Below are 27647 nucleotides of genomic sequence, written 5' to 3'. Positions count from 1 at the left end.
AAAATACGGCAGCGGAGTTAACATTCCATAGCATTCTTTCTTCACATATTTATTTCCTCACTGGCTGGACATAAGCCAAAAAAAAGGAGGGAATAAACCCCCCCTTCCAAACATAGAAATAGCTGAAATAAACCTTTGGCACACAATGTAGTCAAAGCTCTGTGCTTCTCCTCCTCCCACCCTTGAGAACCTGGATTGTTTTTCTCCAAAGAAATCCAAACAAAAAATACTCAAAAGAAAAAAACAACTAAACTCCGAATTTCAAATTTGTCAAGTGGGTGCAGCCACGAGGGCAGTAAACAAACTTTCCGCTATTTTCCCTTATTAAATGACTGCAGAAAGAAAAAAACAGCTGTCCTGTTGGGCCTATTCCCTTTTGAAAACTAAAAAAAAAAAAAACCAACAAAAAAAAAAGACAGAACTAAGTTCTAGTAAATAAACATTAGCACTGCCTTATAAATCTCTGCCCTCTTGTCCAGTATTTTATCATCTCGGGTTTGAAAAGTCTTAATTTCATTCTAATGTAAATAAGAACTGGTCTGTTTGCACAGTACTTCAACTAGAATTTGCTGCAAGGTTGCAGCATGCAGGCAGTGCCCCGAGAAGGGTGACCTTGCTTTAGTCAGTGAAGCCAAAGATCATTTATCACAGTTAACCTACAAATCTGTCTTGCCGGGCCCTCAGATCCATCAACCACTTGGAAGCAGCTACTTGTCCTGTCCTCCCACAGCTCCCTGAAACATCGGATGGGTCTGATCTTTTCTATTATTGTATACCTCACAGCTAACAAAATATATTTTTATGGATATGGAACGAACAGCAGTACTTTGTATTTATTTATACAGCTCATTAAAGGTGGATAGAGATTTGGAGGCAGAGAGAATGCCCCAAGCCTAGAAAGCTCAGGAAGACAGACCCCAGGCATATGCATTTATTTAACTTTATGTATATGAGTTGCCTGGCTGAACCCAATGAGACTAAGCAATTACATACTTACATACGAGTAGGCATCCTGGTCTTTTTGCAACTGTACTCCTAAGCTAAGACCTGGCAGGGAAATGATGCAGAACTAGTAAACATTGAGAGGAGGAGACCAAGATGGTAATAATGAGAGCATACGGGCAATATATTCAAAGCTATGCAGTCAAAAATACCTTATTATGTATTATTATACCTACACATTTAGACAAACTTATATCATACAGAAGTAGTTGCAACTCCCTGACCCTGAAGTACCTGGTTCAGGTGACGTTAGAAGAGATCAGGGGATGGACAGACACATTCACAACAGCATTGTAGTGCAGAAGGTGCCGTTCCTTCTCCAGATTCACTTTCCTGATTTAGCACACCCCTCTTTCTCTTTACATTAATACATACTTTCTAAAGGGAACGTTAGGTCATCTTCCAGTAGGGAGAAGCTGGCAGACTGAAAATCCAGTGCCTGATACCAACAGCAGTAATACTTGTGGAGAGACAAATATGCTTGTGCCAATCTGTTAAAAGAAATCTGAATCTGACTTTGAACTTGAACAAGGGAAAAAATGAGGGTAATTATTCAAAGGTTTCTTAGGCACAGAGACCATTGTAGAAGGACAAAACAGTGATTTCTCTCTAGTAGGCAATTTGGAGAAAAAGTAATGTGATTTTGCATTGATTTTTTTTTTTAAAAGTGAAACACTACATATCCACACGTACTGAAATGTGTTTTTAAAAATCTGCTTGGATTTAACACAACAGTTTCTGCCTATTTAATTACAAACAGGTTGCAGATGAATGACCAAACAACAAATTCCATATATTTTAGCTATCAACTACTGAAATGCATGGATTTTAAGTGCTTGTGCTCACATGTGTGTGAGGATGCAGTGCTATTTGACAGTGAGAAATTGGCTTGCAGTAGGGAAGGGCTCAATCCTGAACTATTTTTGCAAAACCTCACCTGTCAAAGTAGCATGAAAGAGACAGCTAAGCAGGGAGTTACTGCTAGTTAGACACAAACCAGCATAGGCAATTTAAGAACTAAAATAAAAGTTCTTATGTATAATAGTGACCATTACAGGTCAGATTTCCCTCGGAGCTCTGTGACACATCTGGTCACATGTGTTGCCACTGAATCGAGATGGGCAGGTAAATAAATACCTGTGTCCCATTTTAGAGTCCTAAATGGATATTACGCTTCTGTGAAAGCAGGCATTTGAGGCAGACAAGGACTAGTCCTAGCAGCTTCCAAACTGAGAACAAGAAGCCTGGACAAAAGGACCGCACACAACTGCTAAATACACTATCTGGGCACAAGCCCATCTGATTCCCAGAAGGGAAGACAGCAGTTGTGAGTCTGCCTGAATTATCTGGGGGACAGGAGAAGACCTAAATATGAGTAAGGGATCACTAACAGGGGACAGGAGCATACACAGAGCTTTGTGAAGGAACAGAGGAAAAAGCATAAATATGGAGGATTTTAAAAAGGATAAGAAAGAGTTCAAAAATGATGGAGTGAAACAGCCAGTGTTGGGAGGGGAGCTAAATAATCCACGAAAAAATAAACTGAATTTACTGGTTCTTTTTATATGATCTGAAGAAAAGTGCTGGTGAGGAGAGGACATGAGAAGTATGTTATGATAAGCAAGATCTGCGTGACTGAGTTAGCTGGGGAAGGAAAGAAGTATCTTGTAAAAGCTAGAAATAAAAAAAAAACCAAACTGTAAAATGTATATAGCAGTCTGCATACATGAGATAGGAAAGGAAAGATAAAAAATCACCCCTAAGGCTTCAGGCCTAGGTGACAAAGGATGTCAGCATTGCAGTGAGAGGAGAAACTTCACTGGGAATATGCCCAAGTGTGCAAGGGACAGGGAATAGCAAGAATCTCTCTGCTGAAGCCTGTATTGCCGAATTCAGTAGGGCTAGGGAGAGAGCCTGACCACTCAACTACTGACTCTCCACATTGCCCCCTGGATTATTTTGTCCCATGCCAAGTGGCATTCTCCAAAACCACTCCTCGGCACAGTTCAGGGAACAACCCACACCAGGGACCATTCCCAAAAGGCAGCACGTACCAGCCTCCTACAAGTAGGGCACGCAACGTATATACCTTCAGTCGTATGCTAGAAAATACAGTTCTCATGGTCTGCAGCACTGGCCTTATGTTATTCTGGAAATTTTGAATTAAAAACTAATATTGAACACCCCCATAATAATAGTTGCAGCTGCATGGGGACCACACAAAGCCCACGGGAGATGCATGCCCAAGTGTTACTTAGTACAGCTGTAGCTAAGGTCTGCCACATGGCCTCGGGGCCAGACCATAGTCCCTGGCTCTGCTTTCGTTAGCAGTATAGACCGAGGCTGTATCTGACAGAAAATGATAATTCACCAAACACTATCTGTCAACATCTCAGGAAAGATTCATGCCCTCACGGTTGCAGAATAAAGCTTGACTCAAGGGCACTTTATGGATCAAATATGAAAGAAATAAAAGGAATATAACAGTATTCCACAAAAGTCATAATGCTGAAGGAAGGCCAATAATAATCCGGAGTATGATTTTTTATGTCAGGGTGGTGAAATTACTTTGAAGCACACTAACAGCACACACTAGTAAACAGAGCTTTAAGATTGCTACAGAATCTAATCAAAGAAGGCAATACAAAAATGATGGCCCATTCTTAACTTGCAACGGTGTCAGAGAGAAAAGCATAAATGTGATCTATTTTTACAAGATTTCCTTGGATTCTGTAAGTTTGGGTCCAAACAACAGCAATATTTTAAAACTATTCTGGATTCCTAAACATTAGGAACAAAAAAAGCAAACAATAAATTTATGAGAACATAGCAGAAATAAAAATTTTATTTTTTCCATTTAAATTCTTTGCAGTAAGATTCTGAGTTCATAAATCCAACACAAAAAATTAGAGCTTTTATTCATTTGTATTTCCAGCCTCCTATTGCAGTAGTGATCATAAAACAAACACAGCTGGCGTCTTTATTATTTTATTCACTGAAGGATTTAGCTGGACAAACATCACAAAGATGGCGGCTGCTTTCATTGAATTTATGATCAAATATGCTCCAGCGCAAGATCAGCTCTGTAATATCAATTATTATGAGATGTGAATAATTTAACAAAAAGTTGTCTATTTGTAAATCAGATCTTATGTGTATAAATTCAGCTGAGGTAGCAGACAGTGGATATACACTGTATTATACATTACATTATTTAAAAGGATGCAGGTTTTTTGTGAATCACAGTTAGTGATAAATATTGTCATTTACATTTTGGTATCCAGCAAGCTGCTAATTTGGACAAACAACATTTCCAAATTTTATTTTAAAATTCAGTTAAATTTATCTTAATCAGAGAAGAACTTAATTGTTTTAGGGATGTCTTTCAAAATTACAGAATACATCTCCTATAAAGGCTTAATTAAAAACAACACATAAACCACCATCACCATCGTTTTATGGGTTTTTTTCCATAGATTCTCACCAGTCTGTTCTTCAGCATAATACCAGGAGAGTTATCATAATTTTAACGCAGAATGTGTGCCTTAGGATATGGGATTGACTCGATGCCTAAAAGAAGAAGGTCAGTTCCCTTTGGAACCACTTGCCTCTTTGCCCTCCAGCAATGACAGGTGCACCAGCCCTATGCTGAGGCTCATTATTCACAGCGTATTGCTGAAGATACAGAATCTAACCTCTCCATTTTAATGCATCAGCAAGGATTATTGTCTCCTGTCTTCCCATTTTGACGCTCAGGTCAAGCAGGCACTGAACATAGACACATGACGATCTGCCTGCAGCCAGCATCTTTCACGAATTCTCAAATAATATCTTCAAACTTTCTAAAATAGGTTATTGAAAGGAATCACTAAATTTAATTATGAAAAGTCTTTGGCTAGCAAATAACTTTACGTTTTGAAACAAATCACTGTTTTCACTAGTCTCCTACAATGCCACATGTTTCTGCATTACTAATTTAAAAAAATGCATGAAAAAGCAAAAATTCTTGTTTCTCTGTCCTTTATGGCAGGAAAGAAGTCAGAAATCTGAAGGTAGATCCATGAAGCATCACAGCCAGAAATGTGGGAAAGGAAGCAATTAAGGTTTTCATGACAAAATTGCAATGAATTTAGGGAGATGGTCACAGGAGATTCTCACGAATGGCAATATCTATGGTTACCACCCTACCACAGAAAAGGTGGTGGTCAAATTCAGGCTGAAAACTCCATATCAAATTGTCATAAAAATCAGTAAAATAAGTATTTGCCTAAGGTAAAGATATTTTGTGATGTTTGTACCACTGCAGAAACCTTAACTACTGCCTGTAGGTCTTTGGCTGGCAACAGAGCCAAATGACATGGGGTTTGAGATTGGCTTAAACTATCTGCAGAGGTGGCAAAACTCAGTAGCATTACTCATATTACTGCAGTTATTGCCTGTCTGCACCATCTCCCCAAACTAGGTACATTTCTGGGACCCTAAGATGAGAATCAAAGGAACTGTTGAGTTACAGAAAAATTACCTGTAATACATGACAAAAAGCAGTGGAAAATATCAAGCCACTTAAGCCAAGAGGAGTTGCTTAGCACTAAGCACTTTTGAATGCCAGCCCAATTCTTAAGGTGCCTATCGTTTTCGCTCTCATTTTGGAAAAATCTTGCCTTTAACGGCTACATACAAATAACAAGAGACCCAGCAGTAAGGTCTACTTCACTTATATTACTCCCTTCACAGTATGTCTTCAATTCCTCAGACGCGTATTTTTAAAACGCAACTCAGAGACTCAATTTTATCAGCAATGTCATTATCCGGAGAAGAAAGACTACAGCAGACAGGCCAACAGTACAGAACTCCATGAGGAGGGCAGAATTAGGAATGCGAGGATATAATGATGCCTGGTGCCTCTGATCAGAAAGTATTAGACTTCAAACCAAGAAATGAATACAGACACTGTGGCAACATATGAGTAACAGACTACCAAAAACATAATTCTGAGAAATTAATAAAACGTTGGCATGTAGAAATGCATAAGGAGAAAGAACAACTGGAAACATCTGAAAAGAGTTGATCAGTAAGTATTCAAAAACGTTAATCAAGAACATACTTAGAAAAAAAAAATCATACCTGGAAACACCAAATAAACATGTCTATCTGATATACGTCTCAATATCTTAAGGAATTTTTAAGGAATTAGTGAGGATAGCAAACAAATGTAAGGCACCTTTTAAAGCTCTTTCCAGGAAAACTACACAAGAAGAGTTAGTTCTCTTTCCTCAGTTCTCTTTACAGGCTTATTACTGTAGATAAGTTACTGTAAAATTAGCTAATTTCGCTCTGCATTCTAAAGACATTTACTAGACTTAAAAAAATATATATACACATACTTCCTTTCTGTTTTCCAAAACGGGAAGAGAATCTTGGCAAGTACTTACCGGCCAATATAGAAACAAAATATAGACAATATGGGAAGAAAATATAGACAATGTGGAAGCAAAATTAGTTTTAGGAAAAAGCTGAGATGAAATAGCAATCAAAAGAAGAGATGACTAATGAACAAGACATCAGATAAATTGATTATTTTTGAAAATGGACTAAATCATTGGTGGAACAAAGCGACAAGGGATAATGTCTGGTGTAATTTCTTTAAAAACTCTTGCTCTGTGGGCAAACACCAAAGAGCTGGGATGTGATACGCTATCGCATAGACTGAAAACTGGCTGACAGACCATAAGCAAAGGGTAATGATGAGTGGCAATGTACTGAGTTGGAAGGGAAGTGTCCAGCTGTGTGCCAGAGGGATTAGCGTTAGTCACAGTTTTATTTAACATCTTTATTAATGAACTGGACTAAGGCATACACTGCATACTGAATCAATTCTTAGATTAAAATAAATGTTGAAAACACCATAGAAGACAAAAAAATTAGTACAAAGAGGCTAACAAAAGTGAGATATGGGGGCAGAAAACCTACAAACCAGATAGAGGATAGAGAACAACAAACAATTACTTCCAGTGGAAAAAAAACCAAAATATGGACAGGTTTGGAGATAAGAATGCCAACAAACTCTAGTCTAATGACAGAAAATGAATTAGATGTTGCAGAAGACAACAAAGAACATCCATGTACATTGGGGCTGTATTTTCACAGCTGTCATGGATGGGAAAGGCATAGGGCAGTAACAGTGTAATTTTACTAATGAAACAACATAGAGTTATTAGTACTCTGAAAAAGAGGACAAGGGCTTTTGTGATCCAGTTTAGAAGGTTTATTAGTATTTTTAACTGGGCCAAGAGGATGTCACACAATACATTAAGCTTAGTGAAACAAAAGAGGAGGAATTTAGAATAAAGCAAAAATAAATTGAATGTCAGGATAAACATTCTAACAATGAAGCCTGTTAGGAATAACCTCCCCCCATATTTATAAAAGTTATAACATCTGAGCAATTTATTGGAGGAAACATTCAAATGGCAACTGTAAAGAATTTTTAATCTTGGCAGAAGGATAAATAGAGAAACTTTTGAGATCTTTCTCAGTCATTGGCTTCAATCGGCATCATATAATTCATTCCCGTGAAGCTGACAAAACCTGCAGTGCATTTCAGCTTAGCACCAACCGTTCCCGAGCTGGGCTGAGAACTTTTGCTGCCTTTTGCACTTTCGCAGCCGAGCGCCTTTATGGTGCCAGAGAGGCAGAAATGGGTGCGGAGCGGGTGCAACGTACAGCAGCGGACACACGAAAAAGGCCCTGAGGTTTAGACAAGCAGCTTCCACCACCACTTCATTAATGAAATTAATTTGATAAACCCCATTAAGGAGTCAAATAAAAATAAAGCGGAGTCAGGAAAACTATTTGCCAGGAGGGTCCCCGGTCCCTGCGGAGGCGCTCTGCCGGCCCGCGCGCGCCCCCTGCCGCCCCCTCCCCGCCCCCGGCCGGCAGCGCCGGTTCGCGACCCCGGACACCGCCCCGCGGGCGGGCGGCGACGGGAGAGAGGGGACACACACAACCTGCCTGATGCCGGGGTCCGGGGAAGCTGGTTTTTTGCTAAAGACAGTGTAATAGATTTGCTACCTGGTAAAGGACTTCTTGTTTGTGTCGCAGGTTAACGTAGGTTTTTGTCATGATACGATTGCTAAGGCCCCTCCGGCGAAAGGTAACGACAGATCAAGGGATATTTATGGGAAATATGAAACAAAATGGGAAACTAAAATTTTTTTTTTTTTTTCCAGCACAGCAGTATCACTGCAAATCACCAGGAGACAGAGGCAGGTTTATACACCTCTGTGATATATATATGTTTGTGATTTTATATATATATCACAAATACCTCTACAAAATCTTTTCCCTTTGCATCCGGCTTCCATCCTTGCTCCCCCAGAGCCCAATTCCTGGTCACTCATCAAATACAGGTGAGGGGACAGCCTCAGCGCAACCTCAACACATTCGAACCGCACACAGTCGTACATATATAATCCACATCGTGCCCAGGTATAGTTTTAAATCCTGATTGCTTAGTTGTATCCATCAGAAAGGTTTTGGCAATGACAACACTAAAGCTTTTTGTTCCTTCTGCGCTTGAGAGCTTGAATATACTTTCAGTGGTGCTACAGACTGTATTATAACAAGCAATGCTGGTGCAGGGACAGGAGGTGAAGGGGGTAGAAGTGACAATCAGAAGAGAGTTTTGTCTTTAGTCAAAACCCCAGTAAGGCAAAGATTGCCTTAAAAACAAAAAACCAAACAAAAATACCCCAAGTCCTTCCCAAGTCTTAACTGTAAACAGTTCCATAGTCTGTGTCATGCTTGAAATGAAATACAGACTCAAAATACTTGGACTCATCTCTATTCACTCCCTTTGTTTTCTTGGGAAGTTTTCACTGAATAACAGTCCCAAAATAGGCAAGCTCATCCTGCAATGAAACTTTTAAACACCCTGGCCTCAGGAAGTACAGAGGCCATCTTGTTAGAGGAAGAAATCCCCAGTAGTGGGACTAGCTGTGAGAATAAAGTTTTATTTATATAATAAATACTGCCATGTTGGGGAATTATGAAGTAGTAGTCCTATTTATACAGAGCAGAATTTGTTTTCAGCTGCACCTTTTCTTTCCAACCTACTTTCTCACAATGCAACCCATTATGACAGAAGGATCTGAACAAGCTTTTTATATCCTACCAAATATACACAAGGATAATTAGTTCTCTTTTGTTATTCTTCTGTAAGGATTTATTATTGTGGAGAAGCTTTTGCAAATTGAAACAGATTGCATTGAATTCTGAAGGCAGAGCTGTTCTTGGTTTTTGTTGTGTAGAGATAATTGAACAGAAAAGTTCAGGAAAAAAAGGTGAAAACATAATTAATTATGAACTCTATAGGAAGATCAGATTACCAAATCTTAATTCTTTTTAGGCCAGTATTTTATAATCACATTCCACAATATGTTAGGTCACGCAATGTAGGTGAAGCTTCACAGTAGATAGATAGAAGCAACTGTCAATGCAAGTTTTGTTTCCTAATGTTAGAGGCATTTTCTACAAAATTTATAAATCACATCTTATCTCTTTAAGATTTTGAAGAAATTAAGTGTTAAAGTCTCCAAAGAACTTAAGTCACTATAAGTGGTAGTTACATTATTTCACTCAAAAGTAGCCTCTAACATTGACCAATTCTATTCTAAGAATTTTAGGGATCTGACTTATTATATAATGAGCGTGCTGGGTTTCCCTTTGTCATTGCTGTTACATTCCACGCTTTTAGCTAATTTCCAGTTAGACTGGGAATTACAGAGCCACTGGCATGTGTCCATCATTGTTCCATTGTCTGCCTCTGCCTTTAAAATTCACATCTCATGGAATCTGGCGTATTCGGTCAGGTGCAATTATTTTGCCCCCCATCTACCATCTGTGGCTTTTTTTGCCCCTGTTCCTTCTGCCTTACAGACTTGAAGCTGGCTCTGCAGATGTTGGAAGAGTGTTATTCTTCCTTCTAGTAACTTCTCCTTACATAAACTGAATTCTAATGTACGTTTTGACATAAGCCTCTTTGAAGACTTCTAAACCCATATTCTCATTCTTCCATGCCAGGACCTCAAAACATACATATCAACAAGAAAAATGGCCAGACGGTGCCTGAAAGACGGAACAGTAGATGGTGAAAGCTTCATTGTGTTTAGAAAATCAAAGATGTTCTCTTCCAATCTGGGAGCACGAAGTTCAACGTTGTGCTCTGTTTTACAGTTTCTGTGGCAGATTCTGTGTGACAAACTCCTTTGTTTCTTTGTATCCTAATTCCCCCTTCTATAAAATGCAGTAACAGGACTTCACCTCAGAGAAGTCTAAGCACACACCTAAATCCTTCCAAAACCATAAACACTGTTCTTTAAGGTATATCTTTCAAAGCTGCTGTCAAGAGGAAGTAACTCTGTAACAAAACCAATACATACTTAAAAACAAAAGTCTGTATGTTTTTCTCCACATCCTAGCTCTCACGTTTATCCCACATGCCCTTAAAAGTACTCTATTTCAAATGGAACATTTTTGTGTCATCAATAGTCTTCAACAAATTAAATCAGGACATTTAAAAGGATATTTTTTTTTTTTAAGATCAGAGATTGCTGCTTTCTGAAACATGCTAACAAAGGAGGAAAATTTCTAAAATGAATCAGTCTGTCCATGTGTTAAGTTTTATAGCTGAATTATAAACCCTTGGGAATATGATGTCTATAACAGAAATGTTTATACATCCTTAACTACAGCTGTGCAAGCAACAGCGCTCTAATACAGCACACAGATAAAGATTTACACTAGAAAAAGAGAAATCCTTTACATTTCGAATGTAAATGATACATAATTTTGAGGCACTGAATATTTCCTATTATAGTAGAACCGCACATATGAAGTGCTGAACTCCACGTATTGTCATTGCTTTCGGTCTTTCAATCCCTTCATTTATGCTGAAAAATTGCAAATCCTTTATGCACAGAGCACTGAAAATGTATAAATATTTTTGAAGAGGTTTCTTAGAAATGAAAAAGCTCTGGTCTCATTTGAATCAGCCTGTGATGTGATCATAACTTGTGTCAATTATGAAGTCTCAGAGATTGAGGGTTTGTTCTAAGCAAACTGGGTTTTGTTCTTTTTTTTTTTTTTTTTGTATTTTACGAAAACAGAAATTTCATGCGATGTTCTTGAAGGAAATACAAAACCACAACTTTTAAAATTCAAATCTATTATTGTACTTATTCATACATAGATACTGCTTGTCTAAGTGCTGTTAAAATACAGAAAGGCACTCAGTCCGTGCCTGCAGAACGGATGGAATAGCGTGCCAGTATCTATTCACATTACTTACGCATATATATATGCCCCCAAGCAAACACATTCACATCAGTATCAGTTTCCTTGTCCCTCTTTCCCAATCCAGATCTAATTGCCTGTGTTGTAATATAATTGCTTCTTCCAAGCTTTTGGATTTCATTAACTACTTTCAAAGAAAAAATGAACTTGCAAGTTTGTTCATTGTTAAAGGACAGAATATAGACAATTCTAGTGACTAACTTTTTAAAATGAAAGCTGTGCCTTTCAGGGAATTACGTTATTCCAAGCAGTAAGACTGAGGTAGAGTCCAACATCGCAAGATGCCTGCAAGGATCACAAGAACTGCCAAAACTGTTTGAAATATTCACGAAAGCTAACTATAAGTGAAGTTTATCTTCCTGTAGTCCCTCTAGAGTAAACAGGAGATGGATTCTTCCACGAAAGTCACCAAATTAGGCTCCCAGTCTGACCTGGACAAGCCAGGAACTTACAGACTGTTGAAAGTCAATTAACTCAGGTAGGTAGCAACCGTTGTGAAGGCCTGCACTGGCTTCAGTGCCAGCTTTACATGTCTCATTGCAGGAGCCATGGAGGATCCAGTAGTAATGCAGAGTGAGCTGCAGGGTCAGGAAAGACACCTGGCACTGCAGAAACACAGGTTCTGACTCAAGGGTGAACATTGATGGTATCATATCCAACAATTAACTACTAATTTTAACTATGATCCTGTTACATTAAGAGATTTCTCCTCCCTCAGTTAATCCCAATTTCAAAAGTTGGTTGCTGTTTTTACTTAAATTAAAAATGACTTGGTGCTTCAGTCCAGAGCACTGGACCAAATTGGTTTGAGAAGGAGCAGATGAAGAAGTAATAATAGAATGGAAAAGTGAGTATAAACCTCATCACATCTTGGGCAAGTGACCATGCTATGAATTTCAGAGCTGTAGACACATTCCGTTGCTAATAAATTAGGATATTGAAAAAGGATTTGGATTTCTACTCTATCTGTAACTTCTTCCTTATAACCAAGAATTTCTTTCACCAAAGCATTTCCTATCTTCAACTTCAGTGGCAAACTTGGAGGAGGAGATGCTTCAGTCTCCTGCTGATTTATCTCTTGAACTCCCTGGTAAACTACCAGCAACACAGCGTGTTGGTACCAACAATAAAATCTGGAATGCAAAAAATTTTGGTCAAAAGAGAGTGGAAAAAAATTCTAATAATTTTTCAGGCAAGACAAGTTGTTGACATAGCTGTTATCCTGCTCATCCAACTCAAACTGTGCATGCTTTCTTCAAAATAGAAAAGATGTTAATCAGTCAATACAGCACTGCCCAAATATCCTGTCTACAAAGATTCTTCATGTGCTGAGAAATCTTCTAGTAAACTTCACACAGATGATTGGTTAGGCATTCCTGGCTTACTAGGCAACCTTTCTGGATTTTGAGCACAATACCTTTATATCAGTGTCCATCTGATGTAAATGTGACAAAATTCAGGAAACAGTAAAAGAAAAAAAAAGTAGTCACGAATTCACATTGACTTTCTTCAGTCATGATAATTAAAATACACAACAGGATGGTCATCAGCTCACAGCAATGACCAGATGGACCTGTCAACAGGAGATGATTATGTGGAAAAAACACTCAAAAGTTGATTAGAAACATATTATTTAGAAGTCTCTTAATTGTTATACTGGAACAGAGAAAACAAGATTCAAAACTGATGGCCCAAAGCAATAACACAGCATCTCTCAACGAGGTCAATATACTTGCCAACTGACATCCCCAAAAAGAAAATACGCTATACAGTTTCTATCTATTTACAGGTAATTGGCAATTCAAAAACAGAAGGAAAGAATAATACCTCGGTAATTCTACATTCGTACTGTAAATAAAAATGATAGTCTTTTTATGTTAACTATGATAACTTCAGCTTGGCATGAATCATATCCTTGAAGAGTCAAAAGAGTAAATAAAAAAAATTTAAAAATACTTACTTATTCCATGCTTGTCTAAGGTTTTTAGGGCTGTACTGTGTAAACCGTTCTGTAAGGAAAAGAAGAGGCACATTCAATTATTTATGCTAAAACCAAGATTTTTTTTTTCAAATATATTTATATACTGTCAATTTTCATCATTTCATCATTTCTATGTAACTACTGCAGCTCAAGCCTCAAGACAAGGTAAGAAAGCCAGAATAGGAGCAATTGCCATACAAACAGGGAGAAAAAAAACCCCAAACCACTAAAACCCTCTAAAAGACCCCAATTTGTTAAAACAAACAAACAAAACAAACCATCATGACCTAAAGCTCATTTACTGCGGCATCAATAGAAATGGAAACTTTTACAATTATTTCTAAAGTAGTTTTTGACTGCTAGAGAAAAAAGAAAAGACGCCTGAAATCCAGGTGGGTTTTTTTTCCCTCATCACAAATACAATTCTCAGTGACCTCACTGTCATTTTTTTATGCTTCTCAGGAGGCATAAGATGAAGTGTGGGTCTGTGTGACACATAGGGACATGCAAAACATGATGGCCACAGAAGAGTCCATTTTCTAAAGAAGATATACAAATAATGAGCAGAAGTAACAAGTACAATGACAGCTTATTTACTCAAACATTAAGATCAGATATAAGTACTTCCTCATATCCAAGAAGATGCTTGCTCTGCAGCAGGACTCTGGTTGACAGAGGAAGATGCTATGAAAGCTGCTGCAGAAGTGAAGAGTCAGTACTTTGAACAGGAGCTAAGTGTCTCGCAGGAAGAAACAAATGCAATCCAGTTGGTGAATACAATAACATTTTCCATGAAGCCTCATTGCACTGAAATCCTACCATATAGACTGGCACTCGCCCTGGCCAGCTACCCTAGTGTGATGGTTTTAGTTGCTGTGAAGAAGTCCTGAACTTACAAATCAAAAACTGATTTTGATTCCTTTCCACCATGAGCACGACATTTAACAGGCACACTGTACAGTTACAATAGCATTTTTTATATATATATATATATATATGCACACACATACGCATGCATCTTACTGTGCAAAACAACTGTAAATATAACCTGGGAGGGATTGTGTTCTAATTCTTGTATTTGTATACTTTGTTTATGTCAGTTCTAAAGTTGTGATATATACTTAATATGTAGTCAGTTCTAAAGGGGCCAAAACTATGGCACTCATCAATGTGGATGATTTTGTTTCTTATATCTATTTTCTTTTTTTTTATTATTTTCTTTAACTAAAAAGATGTATGCAGAAACTTCAACTCCCATTGACTTCACTATCGGAAGTTTTTGGTAAATGGTAGACCTGCAAACTGCGTCCGAGGGCCACTCCGCATTTACCATTTTTGTTGCTTTAACCACACTGATGCAGTTAAAACAATGAAATCACTCCCTCTTAGATTAGTATGACAACTGTACTGGAAACTGGAAGCTATAACTAGTTTTAGCACCAATATAAATTATAAGTATCACTTTTGTAATATTGTATCTAAATTTACTCGAATAACTTTCTTAGCAAAAAATCCCCAAATGCTTACTACATAGTCATACTCTTAAAGGCTTTTAGATGTAGATGAACACAGGAAACAAAAGTTTGAAAGGCTTTTTTGTGTGGTGGTTTTTTGTTGGGGTTTTTTTTTGTGTATTACCAACAAAAAGTTTCTGCACTTGGAAAATATTTGACTACTTTAGACGACCATTAAAGTAGCATCTAGCTGACTTCTCTGTCAGAATGTTTAGCTAAGGAAAGAGATGACTCGGCAACTCTCAGATGTGCCATCATTACGCAGTTCTCAACAAACTAAAATTATTAGGTGAATTTTTATGAACTATGTTATATGGTGTTATAAACCTCAATTTGTTGTTAGGATTAGGGTATTGTAAGAAATATAGGTCCTATGGTACATTTTACTAACAGAAAATATATTGCTCCGTAAGTATGTCTCTCCAAATAAAACATTTTTATTACCAATTTCGTGCACATTTCTTAACACATTTGAACTCATTTCTGAAATGTCTCGTTGTTGAAAGTGCTACCATATTACTTAGTGTGAACTTGAGATGCATTTACATTGAATACCACGCTACTGACACTATCCTAAATTTCGTAAATTAGAAGCTCTACGGTACTTTCCAATCACTGATTAAGTCAGTTATCCCAGGCACTTAGCTGCTTGGATACTATAAAAAGGAAACGCAATTTAAACCATTGTGGTAGGTTTTTTCTCTATTTTCTGTTAAGTCGTGATATCGCAATGAGTGCAGAACATAAGGGTTAAACAGGGGAAAAAAAGAAGTTGCTGGGTACATTCTGACCTGAGAGCAGCAAGTGAAGAGATTTCCTTACAATTGACTGTGCGCACATATTACAACAAAACAGTTTATCAACACCTGAACCATCCAGATTAAAACTATAGGAAGTGCCAGTTTCTTTTTCTCTCTATTCTACATTGCATGCAATGCATCTACTACAGATGTGCCAATGCCCCGAGGCAGGTCTTTAAATCAAATGGGCAAAGTAGTCAGGACCATTGTTAGACGCAGCCATGGTTCGGTACCAGTTACATGGCACTGGAGTCGGTGCCTGGGATTATGTTTTAATACCCAATAGCATAAATAAAGACTCAGTACTGAAGTACACATCCTGCAGTAAGTAGTTCAAGCATCGTATTGGCATTGGCAATAAGACCCCAACTTACAAGGGAGAGGAACATCGCAACTCAAATTGTACCTGTTGTTCACTAATTCAGCTTCTGCTCTCCAGAGGAAAAGCCTGAGGTCCAGTAAAGTTAAGAGCCAAGTTGCATCAGCCTTAGCAGGACCTGAGCTCACCCTTGAATTGAAGTTTACAAATCTGAATTAAAAACATCTATGCAAGCACATACTTACCTACAAAAATTGGAAGAAAATACAGACTTTCTATACTTTATAAGTGAATAGTCCAGCCATAGCTGACAAAGGACTGAAAAATAGTATGCAGCTAGACAGCGCAGCATGACAACAAGCCCAAGACACACAAGGGAGTTCCGCTAATAAAGTGCAGATTTGCACATTAATCTGTTTTGGTGCAAAAAGGTGCTGGGTGGAAAGAAAATTGAACTGACTTGAGTCATTGCTAGCTAACCTAGACCTGGGAAAGACCGATTTTGATTTTACCTGTCATTCTGCAATATGTTCGGTCAGATACTGAGCTGGTTCAAACTGGCACAGCAACGTTGACTTCAGTAGAGATACATCAACCTAGAACAGTTGGGAAGTATTGTATACAACCTATTTTCTTGACTGGACTGGCAGAGTTTCACTCTAATCAATTTCAGCTATTTTCACTGTGGGAGGAAAACACAGAGTCAACTGCGTGGCCAGATTGCCTTAAGGCCCTAATGTCCAAAGATTCAAAGAACTTCAATTCAGTTCTGCAAGAAACTGAAAAACTATTGCTATGCCAGATGAGTGTTTACTAAAAAAGTGATACACTGGAACCAGTTATGTAAATGTAATTATAAGGGACATGCGTAAGCAAAATCAACAAACTTTTCAAAGGGATCTTCCTTCTTCACTCAGTCTACTGCTCTGCTCTAAACCTCTTTTTAAATAAATACCTTATTCATCATATTTATCAGTCAGGAAGCGGGAAAAATAGAGGGAGAACATGGAAAGGGTGAACCCCTCTCTATAGAGAGGCAAATTTTAGTCCTGAATCCTTAATTTCAAGTTCCATTTATATGCTGTGTGACTGCAGACCACGCTTCTCCTAATCATCGATATCAACTCTTTCTCCCCTACTCCAAGCAGACTAGAGGCCCCTCGCTTTAAGTTCTGTAAAAGGAAAGAAATCACGTATCGATAAAATACAGCTCACATTTTTCTACACAATTTTACTGTCATGGCTCCAACCAGAGTCTTGTTAACTTTCACAGACAGTAAAACTAGATGGGTCTACTGTGATAATTAAGCCCAGCCTCGTGTACATGCCAGCTCTCAGTACTTTACAGAATTAATCCTTCCTCAGTAACTAAACCAGCTGATTTTGATTTCAGAGCTGCCAGAATAGAGAAGCTACAACAATCTCATCCTTGAGTTTCTCCATCACGATCCAGATTTTTAAGTCGTGAACTGTGAAACCACAATACAACACACCCACAAACACCAATCTAGCAGTCGCAACACAGGCAAAAAAAAAGAGGTAACCTCCCAGCTTTTACCCGAGCAGGATCTCCTGCTTGAGACCAGTTAATGAGAGAACTGGAATTCAGTCTCACAATTATATCCCCAGGTTTTCTTCTGAGTTACTTTTCAGCGTGAAATACTCTCACACACCTGTACGAGTGCATCTGTCCTTTATTGCTAGATAGATTTATACAACCAAATCTAAAGGTAGACATACGTGTTTCTGGCCAACTGCAAAAAATTACATTTTAGGACACTTTCAAGCATATAGCTTTGGTATTTGTTTTTCAGATGCTCCCATTTATTTGATCATAAAAAATAGTAATATCAGTCAGCAGATCTTGACTGTATGTGAGATCCCGGGCATACTGCAAAATTACCATGCAAGAATTTCATGCAGATGCTCACATCATCACACACCCACCCATCCTCCAGCATATGCAAGGCACCATCAAGAAGGTGAGGCACGCTGTCTTGCTCGGGCAGCTGCTCACTCTCATCAACGCTGAGATTAGAGAAACCTGAAAAACTGTGCATTTACAGATCAAGATTTTCTCTCAGATGTATTTTGCATTTTTATAGCTCAGATTGTGAGTATATGTACTAGAGTTCAAATCTTTTCATATTATTATAATTAAATGTGCTTCTTTTGAATAAAAATACGGGAAGACTAACACAGTAAGCTCATCTGAAATTTAAAGTAAAACATGTGCTTTTAATTTCCTTTATGCAAACACTTAATTATTTGCAAATCTTTTGGGAACAAATTTGGGAAACAAAAGTTGATCCTCTGCCTTTTTATCCCAAACATACAGTCATCATCCTCACTAGCAACCATGTCTCATGGTTAAAGAGCTGGCTTTTCACATAGGTGCTGTATTTCACTAGTCAAAGGTGATTTTTGCTTATGTGAAACAAAACAAGAGATTTTTGGTTTTGTTCAAATCCCACAGTACCTAAGTGTTCACCATTTGCTTCTCAGAGGCCAAGTTAGCCATATCTTGATGAATTAAGTGGCATGTTCGTAATCAAATGCTGTGTAGAGATCCCTATGTAGGACTGCATAAATAAGAGCAAGCATATGGTACTCATATTCCTTAGGTGAAAGAAGTACCAATTGCAAGATCTTCCTGTTGCATACCATTAACTTAAGATTTTAAAAGACAGTAGAAAAGGAGTAGGCTAATATATTACATCCACACCTTCAGAAGCCCAGCCTCAGAGCCAAAATTCACTTGTTCTGCTGGGCACTACACACGACCCACTCAGCGATGCTGGGTGGTGCGGTTACACAAACTTTCTTCCAGCAGGAAATGGATTTGAGTCGCTCTTTGCTTCAGACCTTGCAGCACAGGTCTGCGCTTACACAGGTCTGAGGCTTACTCAACGCCTCCTGTGCCAAGGAAGTTTTCAGGGCTGTGCCCCACATAGAGTAGCATCAACGAAGCTACTGGAATGACAACTGCAAAACTGAAGCAGAAGTGAGTACCCAGAGGGAAGAGAGGGAGGAAATTCCTTGGGCTGGTTGATTTGACAAACCTGATGCATCAAAAAAAATTATGTTCTTAAAACAACTGCTCCCAACTTGTACTCAGCTTGAAGACTTAGGCGGGGAAAAAAAGCCTGTGCCAGAAAGCTCATCCATTACACGCAGCTGTATTAAGTGGTCTTAGAAACGACAGCATTTCTATTTCTTATAGAAATAGGCAGCATTTCTGTTTCTTTCTGTTTCTTATTTCCTTCAGACAGCAACACTGTTATATATGCATACTTAGTTGCGTGCCCACATATATACCTACATGCTCTCCACTGCAAACATCATTATCTGCCTGATAAACACGCTCCATCTGACAGCCCTGCATCAAGGGCAGGTTCAAACAGAAGCGAATTTCAGCAGAACTCACTAGTGAGCTTATTAGCAGACCACTGAAGGAACTAGTGGTCTGCTGTGAGAATTGAAAAAATAAGCACTTGCATTTTAAGTAACATAAAACAAGATGAGGGTTTTTTCTCTTTTATCAGTCAGAAAAACACATGAACTATTATACCTTTGCCACGTTTGCCTTGAAAGGACCTAGAATAGGCAAGAAAAGCTACATAAGGAATTAGAAGCAGACTACATTTTGATTTTTTTAGCTCCTTTTAGCACTATTGATAATCAGCTTCTAGTCTAAACCAAAGAACTTAAAATGCAGTTTGACTTCAAGGCATTTTTTATGTTGTTAATCAAAACATGCCAGCTAATCTGCATTCCTTGATTAATGTTCTTCTCTATTTAAAACCAAATGTGATTAGCTTAAATGCAAATATTTAAACATCACCATAATTAATATTTTGAAAAGTCTAATGCATGATTTCTTTAAACGGGCTTTCTTTACATTTAAATTAAAAGTCTAAAGTGACTAACACTGCATTGTGATATGTAAGACTCATATGCTATTTTTATTAGATTATAGGATTCAATCCTAACAATATTTAAATTATGTTTGCTAAAGATACAAATACAAGCATCCACGCTGACAAGCAAATTTTCAAGCACTATTTGCAGCACTAATGTGCAATTAGCGTTTTTACTGAAGTTTAATCATACCTGGAGTTTTATCATCATGAGTTAAACTTTGCTTTTTTGTATACCAAATGTCTTGAGAAAAATTACGTCAACTCCCAAACCCTCCAGCCCCATCCCCAACCCCATCCCCTCCCCTCCCTTCCCTTCCAAAAGCACCTGCTTCAGCAGAACACAGGTTGTGTAAAGAGGAAGGATGGATGCTGTTTCCTAAACTCCCTACTGAGCATGAGTAGAAAATGTAATTTTAATAGCCAGCATTGTCTAAAGCACTGGACTTTAATATGAAATGGTTCCTCCTTTTAGCAGTGCTCGCCTTATCTCCCTCGCATATATACTTTTCGGTTTCATGCAATTTTGTTTAAAGAATGGTGAAAACATCGACTCAGTCCTTTGGGCTGTGGATACCAGAGACTTGAGGAATCACCAAATATTACAATTTTGCCAAAACTAAAGCAAGGGGGAGAAATTAGAAATGAATTCTCCCCTACAGATCCCTCTCTCTCTCTCTCCTTTCTTCAAGTACTCAAATTCCTGATGACTACATCTGTACCAGTAATTTAAATGTGCTTGGAATTGTCTGGCTGAGACACCATGACTGTCCTGTGTCTGTACTAGTGCAGCACTCTTCTACCTCCAGCCTCCAATACAGGAGGTGCGAACTTCTTCTTATGGGGAACGGTCCCTAGCCCACACTAACTCCCGAACCATGCCCAGGAATTATTTAGAAGTGCTAGTTGTCATGAGCTAAAGGCATGCCAGAGGCTGCTCTAACAGTTTAACAGCAGAGACTCCCACATTGCCTGGGAACATTTGCTGGCATCAGTGTAGATGTAAACAAACAAGCTATTGATTCAGCGTGTAACGAATTGTTGACAGGCTTTGGTGAAACTCTACAGGAAAAACTGTTATGAAAGTTTGAAAAGCCATATGTCCTCATATACAGTATTTCCATGGGTTTGTGCCAAAGGATTTTAGTCTCTCAGCCCAGCCCTATTCTAAATGAAGACATAATCCCTTGATTAAGGCTTGGCTATCAATCAGCTGTTAAGAGCAGGTAGGCAGATCATATTTCTAAACCAAATCTATATTTATTGATCATGTGGGAAGCAAAGCAGAATTCCTGAGTCAGAACACCAGCTCTGCAGTGGTTTTGTCATAGACTCAAGATTTTTTAATAAATCCATGAAGTATCTGTCAATCTGGCAGACTGTGTTATGCAGTATTTCCTATGAATGTTGTTTTCTCGCTCTAGTTTCTTTTCGTCTTCTGCTTTCTCCTTAAGGAGAGTCTCTTTCTCTTAACTCTTTCATGCTGACTTTAGGGATTCTCTTTTAAAAATCAGTGCTCAGTAGATATTCCCATTGTCTCACAAAGGCACCTTTTCAGCTGTATTGCTTTATATTATTATCTGATCGTCTGTTGAACACAGCAAGGTTCAGACTCCTACACCATCAGCTCAAGATTAAATATTGAACTTTCTTCCACCTAGAAACACTATTGTAAGGAAACAGATGCACAGTGAACATTACAAAGCATTCGCACATTTTCTCCACCTTCCCAGCAAGTTACTACTTCTTGACCGTTACCATCTCTTCATGGCCACTAGCACTTCATTTATCTTCCACTGTGACCATGTCTTACCTTCTCCCACTTTGCTCACTGACAGTACCTTCTGATAAATCTCTATTTAACTTCCCAGGATGGAGATTATGGAGCATCGGTCCCAAACACTAATTGAGAATGTAGGAAAAGTGAAAACTTGACTTAAGTGTAGATGTTGATCCAAAGGCTTATCTTGCTTAATTATTTGGGCAGGACTCTGAATCCAGGAGACAAGGCTGAAGAAGAAAACAAGGTAAGAGTCCAGACTAGGAAAAATGGGAGATGACAGTGGAGAGAATAATACAGAAAAATCAGGAAGACTCAGACACAAGACTGGTAAGGAAGCAGCTTGTTTTGGAACACTGCTTAATCACAACTCATGCAGACAAGACATAGCAGATGCCTACTTTCATGTTGTTCTTGGAGACACTGGTGCAGTGATACAATCGGTGGTTGGATCTGTTTCAGTGCAGCAAATCTACATATTTCTTAAAGTATTGTATCAAAAGAATAAATAGTGAAAATAAGTTCTCCAAGTCATGTGTCAGAGAGTCACGTTCATCATTTACAGTGTCTCTGTCCAACAACCTGTAACATGGGGCTTCTAAGCTGGATGAAAGCTCAAGATTTTATTGAAACAGCACCTAACACTTTTCAAAATTTCCTTGAAATATCTTCTTATTTGAGGGCAGATAATTTACTTTCACAGTGATCCAGAATGGCTGGGTTTCTTCAGTGATAAGCGAGTACAGGAAGACCCACTCAAGATGACAGCAGCCGTAACACTTCTAAGTGAGTCACAGAGGTAGCTCGAAGTTACTTCTGAAGTATTTCAGGATTTTCAAATGCAGTATTTAGATTATCCTTAAGTAACGTACTAAGCAGGACACGTGTACGTGTGTGTCTGTGCAAACACCAACTGAGAGGACCAAGGCTGAGGCACGGAGAGAGCTCAAAAAACAGGCCAACTTTTAGCTTTAAATATCTCCCATATTATTTAGAGTATTTGTAAGATAGAAAGTAATCAAAGCTCTCAAAGCAGAGAGATAAAACACAACGTCTTTATGGACTTTTTAAATGACAAAACAAATTATGACAGTTTTATTTTCACAATTACAGGCTTTTAAAATCACTGAGGTTAGGGGCTCAGATGATGTAGAGCCACCCACAGCTAGCCTTAGGAACACATTTCTTATGCAGCCTCAGAAATGTTCCCACATATTAAGATGTCAGAGATCATTGTTGTTTATGTACTGGTTGCCTTCCATAATAATCAGACCCTTGGCCACTCCAGAACAGAAGAGACTAATGCCATGTATTTCAGACATGTTTCTCCTAGTAAACTGTGATTAGCTCTCTGCAGCACAGGATTGTGCCCTATCAAATCACAGCATGAAAATTAGTTATTTAAGTCTGTATGCAAACAAGAAATACAATGAAGTTTTGTTTCTACTCTCGATAGTCTTCCCAACTCCACAGGCATTTAACGTGCCCAGCATTTTTTAAACTATAGAAACTATTGCTGATACTTTCTGTTCAAATCCTATCGTTTTATGTTTACACAACTCTTATAGAACCAAAGTGTTGCCTGAGTGGATATTGATATCCTCATCACCAGTGCTCTCTGCACTTCTCAATTTATCCCACTTACTGTTTGCAGCCATCAGTCTTAAAACTCAAAGACACAGGAGTTACTTAACCCCATAACATCTATATATTAATGCAGTAATTTCACAAATCTTAAAGAATAATGGAATTGGTTCAGATTTGGCAAGACATTTCAGGTTCCCTCCTGCATTCTTCTGCTAAGGAAGGGAGAAGTGTACGTCATCTTAAATGTATTATTAAAGCATTAACCTCCATTTTTGGTCCAAAGATGTCAGTCAGGAAAGAAGAGTCTTTCAGTCCCATACTCTGAGGAAACTTTCTCTAGCACGTAACAACAACTTCAGACAAACAGGGAGGGGAGCATGGCTGGCTTAGCATCTATGGAAGGGGACAATGCAGCCTTGTCATAGCCAGAAAACTTTTTTACACAGAATTGCATGAAGGAAAGCATTTTTTTAAGAAGCAACAGAAAACCTGGTATCCATGACCAAACAGCTCCAATGACCCTAAGGGTCTGAGCAAATAGTGTAACTCCAGCCCAGCCCAGCCTGTAGGTCAGAGCACTTTGTGCAGAGCAAGCTTTAGATGCTGGTAAGATCCCAGAGATTATTTGGTTTGCTGCTCTAATCATTTCATACACTACCAGCATAAAGTCCAGTTACCCAGTTTTGGGGTATGTAAGCCAAGTTTTGGTTGTCCAGTTAGATTATGCTTTCTATTACTGTAATTTCTAAAATCAGCAAATAAGTAAAAGGATTTTTATTTTTTTTTTCTTACAGTTACCAGGTCCGTGAAGAATATAGGGAGGTACAAAGGGAATGCAGAACACGGGATGTGTACAGAAGAGGACCTTTTCCTTTGGAGTGCTCTCAGACCTCCACAGTGTACGAGAATTAAGGAGCTCAGTGCTTTGCATTAACAGGCCATAGAAAGATTAATAATTGCCAGAGAGAATAGTAAGTACTCTGACTTGCAAATCTACATACTTCACACATGTGGAAAGGATCTGAGAAAACAAAGACCACACCATGCAGAAATGGTGAAAATACTGAGTGACCATTTTCTGTCTTGGAGGCATCTTTCCTCCTGTCCCCATTCTGCTTTTGTCTAAATATTATGTATTCAGAGCTGACAAAATCCATAGTCTGTGATGGAGAAAATAAAAGCAAGTCTAACACAATGTCTGTATAAAAATTAGATTTAATGAAGTGTCTGCTGTGGATTTATTTCCTTAGGTTCTTCTGCGGTAATAAGCCTATACCTCTTAACACACTTGGAAGCCAAATAGAAAAATGAAATCAGGAAATTTCTTGGCTGCCATCTACTGTTCAAAACTTTTCTGTATCACAGAGAAGAATAAAACCAAGAACAAACCCAAAGAGCACTCACTGAGATCTCCAGGTTTTCTCCTCCTCTTTACTATTCTTGGATAAAAACAATGTCTTTGGACCGCTGTTAAATCCCATTATGTTTCTGTAGGGATTCTGTGTCTGCGTTCACCTTTTAATCAGTACCAAGAATGAAAAACACAAAAACTTGTAAAATTAATGACAGGCTGACTTGAGGAAGAACACTGTCGTGTTCAGTATTTCACTGAAAAACTGCACTTGTTAACAAAGTTCTACTAATGCACTAGAGAGCACTAGAGAGTGACTTCACTCTACAGCAATAAGACACTACTAGGACAGAGACTGAAAAGCAATGTGCAAGAAAGCTGTCTGCCTTCACTTTTCTTGAGGCTTTGTGTTAATATGAGGGTAAGCCCTACAATATATTTGTTTTTCTGTCTCTCTTATTTTGAGAGCTGCCTAGATATCTTTGTCCTTTTCAACTCCTCTGCCCATCTCCTGCCTCTTTGCTGCTCCAAGAAGCCACTTTTGGGCTTCTGATCTTGCAGATCTGACAAATAAGACAGGCTGGAATGAATGCAGGCTGGGGGATGAAGGGATTGAGAGCAGCCCTGAGGAGAAGGACTTGGGGATACTGGTGGATGAGAAGCTGGACACGAGCCAACAATGTGCACTCACAGCCCAGAAAGCCAACCACATCCTGTGCTGTATCAAAAGAACCGTGGCCAGCAGGTTGAGGGAGGTGATTCTACCCACCTACTCCACTCTTGTGAGACCCCACCTGGAGTACTGGGTCCAGCTCTGGAGCCCTCAGCACAGGAAGGACATGGACCTGTTGCAGTGGGTCTAGAGGAGGGCCATGAAGATGATCAGAGCAAAGGAGCACCTCTCCTGTGAGGACAGGCTGAGAGAGTTGGGGTTGCTCAGCCTGGAGAAGAGAAGGCTCCAGGGAGACCCTACTGTGGTCTTTCAGTACTTAAAGGGGACTTATAAGAAAAATGGGGACAAACGTTTTAGCAGGGCCTGTTGCGATAGGACAAGGGGTAGTGGTTTTATCTAGTTTATCTATCTATCTAAACTAGATTAGATAGAAGAAAGATGTTTTTTACAATGAAGGCAGTGAAACAATGGAACAGGTTGCCCAGAGAGGTGGTAGATGCCCCATCCCTGGAAATGTACACGGTCAGGTTGGACAGGGCCATGAGCAACCTGATCTAGTTGAAGATGTCGCTGCTCATTGCAGGAGGGTTGGACTAGGCGACCTTTAAGGGTCCCTTCCAACTCAAACTATTCTATGATTCTATGAAAAGGGAATCGTCTTTATGTCCAACCTATAAGATGACTTGGAAATCAGGTTTAAATGACATAGGATGCAAGGTTGTCACAATTTATGACAAAAGCTGAAGGGGCTATCATCTGCAGTAAAGGAGAAACAGGAGTTTACTGAGAGACCTTACGCCTGCATGGACAAAAACATCTGAAATTGGATTCCTTGGTCAATTCTGTCACTTACTTCCAGACTTTAGTCACATGGTTATACACTGAAGACTCAACCTAGTAAAATATACTGGGAGCCAATTAAGTGCTTAATCTGAAAGCATCTAGCAACCTTCTAGTTACCATCTACTCCAAACCCACTCACAGCAGGTGCAACAAGTTCAGGATGCTCAGGCCCTGTCCAGTCAGGTTTTGAACAGGATGGAGATATCAAACCTCCCCAGACAACCAGTTCCAGTATTTCACCACCTCCACTAGCCAACATGCCTCCTACTTATTTGCCCGCTTGGCTTGTTTAAAAGATCCCCACTCAAAAGTTCACAAGACTATATATATTACATATATATGCATGCATGCATATATAGCATAATGAAGCTGACCTTCTCGTCTCTAGGGAACAAACTGCTCCCTCTCACACAAAGGTATCAGATGGTTGTAGAATATGACATCTTCAAGTACAACACACATTAAAAAACTGAATCTTTGTAGAAAGGTACTGACAGATGATCTAGTAGTAACTTCAGCTTTCACAAAGTCTTTACTCCGAATTTAGTTTCCTTTGGTGTTCCTCAAAGTTCAGGGCGGTCTGTGGAAAAGTAATACTGATCGCGAATCAGCCTGCCAACAATCTGAAAGGTACTATACTCAGTGGCTGAGGAATGCGAGCAGGTCAGGGCTTATACTGTAACACACAGGAGAAAACGCAAAAGAAAGCAAAGAAATTAAACAAAAGAAAAGCCTCCTCCCTGAGCACAATACAAAGTAAGCAGTTAGAAAAGGTGCGGTATGGTTCGCGTACTGTGTACCAGGTCATTTTGAAGCTTGTAGGCAGGAACGCGATTGTCTGTGTCCTGTATTTCCAGGAAGATAATTTGCACGAACATGGTATTTCAACCTACCTGGTTTGAAATGGGGTAAAGAGTGGACTCCAGGCCACGTATCTTCGTTCGGTGTTCCAAGCACCTGTGCACAAAAAGAGAAAAAAAAAAAAAAAAAGAAGATAAAACCCACACATTGCTTTAATGGAAAAGACTTAACAAGTCATAGCATTGCATAAAACCACTCCTCATTATAAGCTCAACGTACCTTACAATCTAAACTTTAAATAGGCTAAATTATTGGGGGAAGGGAAGGAGGAAGAGGGTACAAAAAGTGAAATGATTACCATGGTTTCAAGGTACCAGTGGAATCAGTAAAGCACGTAACGGTGCTGTGTTCCTGTCAGGTTGCCTATTTAACCAATACCTGTTAAAGCTACTTTCCATTTATGAGTGTCAAGCTACCTGCATATCTCAGAGCGCTGAGGTATGGTGTTACAGAGGCTAGATATTGTAGCTCAGAAATAACTTCAATCCTTGTAAACTTAAATAAGATGAACAGATACCTAATACATACTGGGACAGAAGATTTGCACAGATGGTGAAGCAGATGACCAAGAGCATGGCACAAAGAAGAAAGCACAGCAAATAGTTGTCATTTTAAGTGGATGTAGTATACACAAAAATAACATTTTTTTAGGAAATACAGACT

The 27647-nt window shown here is 38.8% G+C and overlaps 1 protein-coding gene across 4 annotated transcripts in view; it reads right to left on the bottom strand.

Moving 5' to 3' along the window:
• Positions 1–27647, bottom strand: part of CDK14 (cyclin dependent kinase 14) — a 328079-nt gene that overhangs the window by 79852 nt on the left and 220580 nt on the right. For 3 of the 4 annotated variants that reach the window (XM_074574642.1, XM_074574644.1, XM_074574643.1), the window contains 2 exons: positions 27017–27080; positions 13316–13364 (listed from right to left, as the gene is read on the bottom strand). In XM_074574642.1, the coding sequence (XP_074430743.1) occupies positions 13316–13364; positions 27017–27080 (113 nt within the window). Of the gene's footprint in view, positions 1–13315; positions 13365–21702; positions 21900–27016; positions 27081–27647 lie in introns of all 4 variants that reach the window. The other variant, XR_012585470.1, reaches the window with a different exon arrangement.

This window comes from Larus michahellis, chromosome 2, assembly GCF_964199755.1.
Source record: "Larus michahellis chromosome 2, bLarMic1.1, whole genome shotgun sequence".
NCBI lineage: Eukaryota > Metazoa > Chordata > Aves > Charadriiformes > Laridae > Larus > Larus michahellis.
The sequence above is the reverse complement of the archived record's forward strand: the minus strand, read 5'-3'. Positions and strand labels throughout refer to the sequence as shown.